Source organism: Pteropus medius, unplaced genomic scaffold (genome assembly GCF_902729225.1).
Source record: "Pteropus medius unplaced genomic scaffold, Ma_sr-lr_union100, whole genome shotgun sequence".
Taxonomy (NCBI): Eukaryota; Metazoa; Chordata; class Mammalia; order Chiroptera; family Pteropodidae; genus Pteropus; species Pteropus medius.
In genome coordinates, this window is record NW_024352784.1 from 6,165,911 (window position 1) to 6,173,977 (window position 8,067).

General features: G+C 36.3%; 1 protein-coding gene across 16 annotated transcripts in view; it reads left to right on the forward strand.

Annotated features, from left to right (window-relative positions):
- The window catches only part of EMSY (EMSY transcriptional repressor, BRCA2 interacting), an 80,450-nt gene extending 77,463 nt beyond the window's left edge, over positions 1 to 2,987 (forward strand). For 15 of the 16 annotated variants that reach the window (XM_039848090.1, XM_039848092.1, XM_039848101.1 and 12 more), the window contains one exon: positions 993 to 2,982. In XM_039848090.1, coding sequence (XP_039704024.1) covers positions 993 to 1,187 — 195 coding nt within the window. In that variant the 3' untranslated portion in view covers positions 1,188 to 2,982. Of the gene's footprint in view, positions 1 to 992 lie in introns of all 16 variants that reach the window. The other variant, XM_039848091.1, reaches the window with a different exon arrangement.
- The last annotated feature ends 5,080 nt before the right edge of the window (positions 2,988 to 8,067 follow it).

Here is an 8,067-nt window from a genome sequence, read left to right on the forward strand (position 1 = left end):
ACAAACATGATAAATGCAATGAAGAAAATGTAAAAGAATGTAATAGAGGTAGAGGGCAGGGCCAACCCAGAACTCTGGTTTCATGGTCATAGAAGGAAGATTTATCAGTTTCTTATTCCAAGCATTTGAGCAAAAAGCGGTTGACAGGATGGAACTAGCCATTTGGAGGAAGAGTATTCTAGGAAAAGAGGAAGAACTAGTACAAGTGAGCTTGGCATAAAGCTGGAGCCATGGTAAGGAGTTCAATTTTATAGCAAGTACAATAGGAAACAATTGTAGAGTTTTAAGAAGGGTTATGATGTGTACTTAATACCTTTTTAAAAAATATATCTAATAAAGATGACAAAAATATGACAAGGTAGTATGGCCAAAATATAGTTATCCACTGTTATTTTTATTGTTAAAAAGACAGTTTTGTCCTCTCTATTCCTATTTTCAATAAAGATTGTTACGATGTGACCCAAACAGATAAAACTCCTTTTGAACTATCAAAGGGTTACTAAAGGGCTTTAAATACTATTTTGATATCAGCAAGTTAATCATTCATTTTACAGGTAATAACAAGCAAAATTACATTTAAAATTTGCTTAATGATCAAATGAAAATGTCTTTCAATATCTGTCTCTTAAATTAGGTGCAAACCACAGCCTCCTTTGTTAGATGAGGAGCTATCAAGGAGTGTAAAGATCACTGTGTTTTATAGGACTTGGATTTGAATCCTTACCTTAACCCTGAGCAAACTGTGTAACCTCGATTAAATCACTTACCCTCTTAGTTTCCTCATTTGTAAAATGGGAATAATGTTTTCCTCATCGTGTTATTATGGGAGTTTAGTAGAATAGCATGTATGAAAGCACCTAGCACAGTGCCTAGCATGTAATAGTTGTCCAATAAATGTCAGAATCCTTTTTTTTCTTCTTTAGTGTCATTGGGAAAAACTTTCTGTTACCTTTTCTTACCATAAAACTTCTCTCCTGTGTCTTCTCTTCCAGGCCATTCCCCAGTATGCTATTCCTTGTCACTCCAGCTCTAATGTGGTAGTAGAGCCCAGCGGGCTTCTTGAGCTAAACAACTTCACCAGTCAGCAGTTGGATGACGATGAGACAGCAATGGAGCAGGACATAGACAGTAGCACAGAGGATGGAACTGAGCCCAGCCCCTCTCAGAGTTCTGCTGAACGGTCCTAGTGTTTTGGACACAGGAGTGCACTTTAAAACCTACTTGGTTACCAAGCGTCCAGGGAAGCCCTTGTATTTTGATGTCTAAAGAAAGCACTTTGCCCATGCTTAGGCTGTAGACCCTGAAACAGTAGTGTTTCAACATGAATTGCTGCAGGAGCAGCATTTTAAAACAAGATTAAACTCACAGGGGAATGTACTTTTTTTAAGGAAAAAAAAAAGGAAAAAGGAAAAAAAAAAGAAAAAGATGCACATCTACAGTGACATAAGACCTAATATTCTTCCTCTGTTGGACCATGGCGATGGAAAAGTTTGTCTTGCAGTGGAAAGAGACTTTTCCTGGAAATGTTCCTCAACTGGTTTCTACTGAGCAAAACACCATTGAAAAAATGAGAATGTCAATAGTTTGTGTTTTGAAACGGTGTGTCAGGAAGTTTTTAAAAATCTTGTATGTTTTTGCAAATCCATGGGAGTGTTGAATTGGTTAACATTTTACATTTGCTCAGTTTAGTAGTTTATAAAATAACTAGAAAAATACTTTGAAGAATCCTTGTTAGATGGTGGAAATCATATCTCTAACCAGTGAGAAGTGCTTTTTGGATGGCTCGTACATTCTCACCAATTGTATGCTAATTTATTGTGTTATTTTTCCTTTGTGCTCTAGGCTGCACACTTGCCTTCTATTTATTTAAATGTAAACATTTCAAAGCAGGCCATATTCCTTCGGACAAATTTCCTGTAAACCAGGATTGCCTACCTAGTCACCTCCTGCCCTTCCCCCTCCTTTAAGAAAACTTAGAGAAAATGTTTCATTGTGAAGCAGAGGAAAAAGAAACATTTTCTGGCCCAGAGGAAATGTTCAGTTATGTTCAGGAAAACAAATTATTCATATGATGCTATCTTTACATTGAAATTGCACATTCATGTTGGACTGAGACTTTGAAAAAAACTTTTACCTACTTTTGTTTAACCCCCTTTGAAATGTACGAAAAGTTCATTTACAGTTCTAAATGTAATATTTTTAAGTATTCTACCTTTTTAAGACACAGTTTGTTTAAGCAATATGTTTGGGTCTTGTGATCACTGTCTGTCACAAGTAGAGTGAGGGGTTAAGAGGGTGGGAGGGTAAGAGTCAGTTTTGACAAGTTGTGTCAAAGGAAACTTTCATTTTTTTAAAAAATGTAAATAGAAAAGTTTTTAACGGTTTTATATAGATTTCACTATAAATAAGCATTTTAAGACTGACAAATGTTGAACTGTACATACATATATATCAGCATAACTGCCCAATTTTTTGGTGCTGAAGTACTGTAAGTAGAATATGTCAACAGTCTCCTAACTTTTGCATCTATATCTGGAAGAAAAACTGTGATACTATGGTTAATAAATTCCCACTAGAGTGACACTGAAGATTTAAACACAGGCATTCATAAGATGCACTGATCTCTGGTAATTGTCATTATTGCTGTTAGGTGATAATGACTTACCCATAGATGGAGCTGTTGGATATTATTTTATTGTACAAATTCATGTTTAAAAGACTTTGTGACTGTTTCTAGTTAAGTAATTTTTTAACCTCTTGGGTCAGACTTCTTTGAAAATCTGATTACACTATGAACTCTCTCACCAAAAAAGATACTCATGCCAATATACATGTTAGATTTTACATACAATTTAGGGGTTCATGGGCCCCTCAGCCTATCCATGTATTCCAGGTTAAGCCCTCTGTTACGGTCAATCCATTACTTACAGATGTAAGGTTTTATAAAATAAAATATCTTTTAAATATTTGTGGATCAGGTAACAAGAGCAAACTTGAATAAAATTATTATGTTCTATTTGTACATATTTTGGCAGCATAGCATACCTGTGTCCCTTTGAGAATTTAGCCTTAATGTGTTTCAGCATCCAGAATGGCAAATGAGACTTCCATAGTCTACATTTTTAAAATTAGTATATACATTAACATTATCAAATGAGCGATTTAATTTTTTTTCTTAAAGGCGTTAATTTCAAGGACAGCGTGAATTCTTTCATTGATTCAACAAATATTAAGCATATGCTATGTGCCAGGTACTATTCTAAGCACCAGGGATACTGTAGTGAATAAACAAAATGTTACCCTTAAGGAGTTTACAAACAGGCTTCCTGCTGATGATGTGGATGCGAGGACTGAAGGAAGGAGGAAACAAGAATGACTCTTGGGTTTCTTGAGTAAGTGGATGGTGATACCATCGTGGATCTCCAGGTACCTTTTTACTTAAAGTATTAGCATTAGTATTTCATGTTTAAGTCTATTAATTAAATGTAATTTTAAGTCATCCCTGTTAAAGATATTCAGGATTATGATGCAAATGCCAAAAAAATTATTAAAATAACTAACAACTTTTAGGCAGTGATGAGGGAAAATGCATTTGGTTTAAAGTAAACATGCAGTTGCAGTTTATGGTGAACTTAAACAACTTAAAATTATTCGATATTCTCATGCCATACAGTTCACCCATTTAAAGTGTAGTTCAGCAGTTTTTAGTATAGTTGGGCCACTATCACTAATCAATTTTAGAATGTTTGCATAACTCCCAAAAGAAACCCTGTACCCCTCGACTGTCACCCCTGAAATTCCCACCTCCACCACCCCTGCCCTAGGCAACCACTAACTACTTTCTGTCTCTATGGATTTGCCTATTCTGGATATTTCGTATAAATGGAATCAAACAATATGTATAGTCATTGTGACTGGCTTCTTTTGCTTAGCATAGTGTTTTCAAGGTGCATCCATGTAATAGCTTGTATCAGTGCTCCATTCCTTTTTATGGCTCAGTAATATTCCATTGCATGGATATACCATCTTTATCCATTCATCAGTTGATGCACATTTGTGTTGTTGCCACTTTTTGGCAATTACAAATAATACTGCTGTGAAAATTTGTGTACAATATATTTAGAAGTGCAATTGCTGGATCATGCGAACAGTAGCTATGTTTAATGATTTGAGGAATTGCCAAACTTTCCTAAACAGCAACTGCACATTACATTCTTACCAGAAGTGTAGGAGAGTTCAGTTTCTCTACACCTAGCCAACACTTGCTATTTTCTTTTTAATTATAGCCATCCTAGTGTGTGAAGTTGTATTTCATGTGGTTCTGATTTACATTTCCCTGATGGCTAACGATAAGCATCTTTTCATTTGCTTATTGGCCAATCATATATTGTTGGAGAAATGTCTATTCAGGTCCTTTTCCTATTTTTCAGTTGAATTATTTTCTATTTTATTATTTAAATTGAGAACTTTTGAAGTACAGGCAGGAAATATTATGACTCTTAAGAAAGGTAAGCTGTTCTCTGGTAAGTAATTCATCACCCTTAATATCTTAATCAGATACTAGTTCTTCCTCTCTAATGTAACAAATTATTTAACGTTCTTAAAACTGTATAGAGCTTTATAATTGAAAATGCTTTCAAATACATTTCTATGTGAGGTGATTCTCTCAGTAGCCTGCTGGGATAGGAAACAGTACAAAGGAAACAGTGGTCAGATGGTCTGGATTTGAGTCCCAGGATCCTCTGTTTATTGATTATATGAATTTCAGCAAGTCACATTCCCCATATAATACAACCTGATTATTTCTGACACCATAGGATTATTATGAAGACTAGATGAAATAGTGCATGTAAAATGCCAGACACAGAGTTAGGTGCTCTATTTTTGAAGCCTAGTATTTATGCCACTCCCACATTTCAAATGATGTACCCAAACTCACAGATTAAATGCTGATAGGCATGCTGAGCCATGAGTTGCTGCTTTCTATAGAGGAGAGTGTTTCACCAAACAGGACTGTCCTTTGGAAGGGCAGATGAACTTGGCATTGGTCTATAACATCATCTCTGCCAGTCTTAGGTGCCTTCACACAGAAGCGCTCAATTCATGTTTGTTTTTTGAGTTCAGTTACGTGTCACAAATCCAAGATAAGAGGAAGTAGAGTGAAAAAGCACCAAATAAGCAAAGCCTTTCCAAGAAAGGGCAGTGAAAAAACAGTCTGCTGCCTCTGCTTGCAGGTTTATAAGCTTTTAAGTAAGTGAGACTCGATGACCTATATACTGAAAAAAGAAGAAACAATAGGATCAGATTTGTACTTGTGAGAAGACTTCCTCCTCTTCCCTCTTCCTTGCTCACACATACATACTGTAACAGAAAACACATGCTTGCTTAAAAAGGCAAGCCTGGGTTTGAACCCTGGCAAACCATATGAGCTTTGACAAGCTCTAAGAGACTTAAAACAGCAGAAGATAGAATGAATTATAATGCCTCATTATCTAATGCCCACTTTAAAAAAGAAGACTGATAAGCAGTCACCCCTCCAAATGGTTCTTTCTGGCATCTTGACTTCTCTTCCAACAAATAGTTACTGAGTACTTTCAATGTGCAGACGTTGGAGGTATAGTTGTCAACCAGGGGGGAAAGCCCCTACTCCAATGGAGCTTCAACCTAAAGAAGACGTTAATCGAAGATAACTAAATGTATTCAGTGCTAAGTGCTGTGATGGAGAAATATGTAGTGCCATGATATGGAAGGTTGAGGAGTTTCCCTGAGGAAGGAGTGCTTTAAGTTGTGATCTGAAGGAAGATTTAACTAGGCAAAGAGGAGAGGGGACAGCTGTCTAGGCAGCTAGATAGCAGGTACAAAAGCCCTGTGGTGGGAGTGACATGGAAGGGAAACTTCAAGTAGGCCAGCGTGGCAGCAGCATGGAAAGCCAGGGCAGACAGCATGGTGGGAGCCAAAAATAGAGACTGAACTATGTAGATTTTGTGGGAAAGGTTTAGGTCTTTATTCTGAAAACAATGAGAAGCCATTGAAAAACTTTCAGGCACTGGAGCTGGCAAAATGAATAACTGCATTTACAAAATATTAGGAGTTATGTTGGTCCAAGAACAGAAATTTGCCATTTCTTTTTTGATGCCAGTTTCATCTCCTTATGTCCCTTTTTCAAACATCTTCAATGGTTCCCCCAATACTATACTGTGAATCTAGCCAGAACTTCAACCTGTTTCTAGATTCATAACCCATTTTAGTATTCTGATCTGTCCAACTCTCCCACCACACATATTTTATGCCCTGCATTCGAAAGTCACTCATTACTCTTAAGCCCAGCTTGAATTCTTCCACCTTGACCAAGACTGCCGAGATCTCTACAATGAGGACTTATCCCACCCCACTGTTGGGTTCCTCTAGCATTTGGGGAGAAACACATGTTTACTTAGCACTTACCATCACTTAACCTATTGTGAATTATTTGCATTGCATAAGGATCTGATCTGTATAAGCAAGGATTCACTTTTTTTTTTTTTTAAGTTACCCAATTTCTTGTTTAATACCTGATAGGAACTCCAGGTATGCACCATCACACAATGTGAGGTTTCCTTTGTAAGCCCCCACCATAGGCTTCTCAGTGAGTCCTTGAAATGCAGTATTCTAGGGAATTATTCTAAAAAATTATTTCAGCCTAAAGTGAGAGGTACTGAGCTTTCTTCATTCTTTTTCTCTTATGCCCTTGAATTGAATTTCAAGGCTTAATATTCAAGTTTGTTACAGTTTAGTGAGGTCATTGATAATCTCGATAAGATTCACTATCATAATTAGTCTATTTGGTTGTCCATGGGATCAACTGCTATTTCCTTGCATGGTAGGGGTCTCCGGGGTCTATGCTCAATCCATATCCCTTTTCACTCTGCGCACTCTTCCTGAAGCTGTCATCTGTACTGTGGCTTCAATCTTCACCTAAATATGGATTAATTAAATCACTGAATAGATATTTGTTGAGCAGTTATTATGTCCCAGGTACTGTTCTAGCCACAGCGAACAAAATAGTGGTTGGGTGGGGAGAACTCTGCTCTATATAGCTTACATTCTAAATGGGCTATAAATGTAAATTTAAAAAATACTTAGTATCTTAGTGATGATAAGCGGAAAAAATAGAGTAGGAGAATATGAAATTCCAGGGTCTATGGGCATGAAATTTTAGATAAGAGGGAAATACTAAAGACGACCTGAAAAAAAACCTGAAGGAAGTGAGTGAGTCAGCTAGGCTGATATCTGTAGGAAGAGTATTCAAGGTAGAAGGAACAGCAAGTGCAAGGGCCCTGAGATACGTATCTGACATGCTGAAAGAACAGTAAGGAGAATAATGAAAGAAGATCAGAGTGAATGGGGAGGTAAGGAAGAAGCAGTAGAATATAAGATGAGAGAGACAAATCCCTAGTTTTTTAGTGTTTTTATTATGAAAAAAGTGTTGGATTTTGTGAAATGCATCAATTTTTTTATGCATCAATTGAGATGACCTTGTAGATTTTCCCCTTCATTCTATTAATGTGTAAATGGAACGATTTTCTTATGTTGAACTATTCTTGCATTCCCGTTCTAAATCTCACTTAGTTATGATATATAATTCTTTTAATATGCTGTTGGATTCAGTTTGCTAATATTTTGTTGAGCATTCTTGTATCTATATTCATGAGGGATATTGGTCTGTAATTTTCTTGTTATGTCTTCAGCTGGCTCTGGTATCAGAGTAATGCTGACCTTATAGAATGAATTAGGAAGTGTTCCCTCTTTTTTTATTTTTTGGAAGTGTTTGAGAGGAATTGGAGTTAATTCTTTAAATATTTAGTAAATTCAATAAAACCATCTGGTGCTGGACGTTTCTTTGTTGGGAGGTTTTTGATTAGTGATTCAATCTCTTTTCTTGTTATAGATCTGTTGAGATTTTCTATGTTAGTTTAGGTAATTTACGTATTTCTAGGAATTTGTCCATTTCATCTAGGCGATCTGATTTGATGGTGTATAATTGTTCATATTATAATTTTATTTCTGTAAGGACAGCAGTCATGTCCC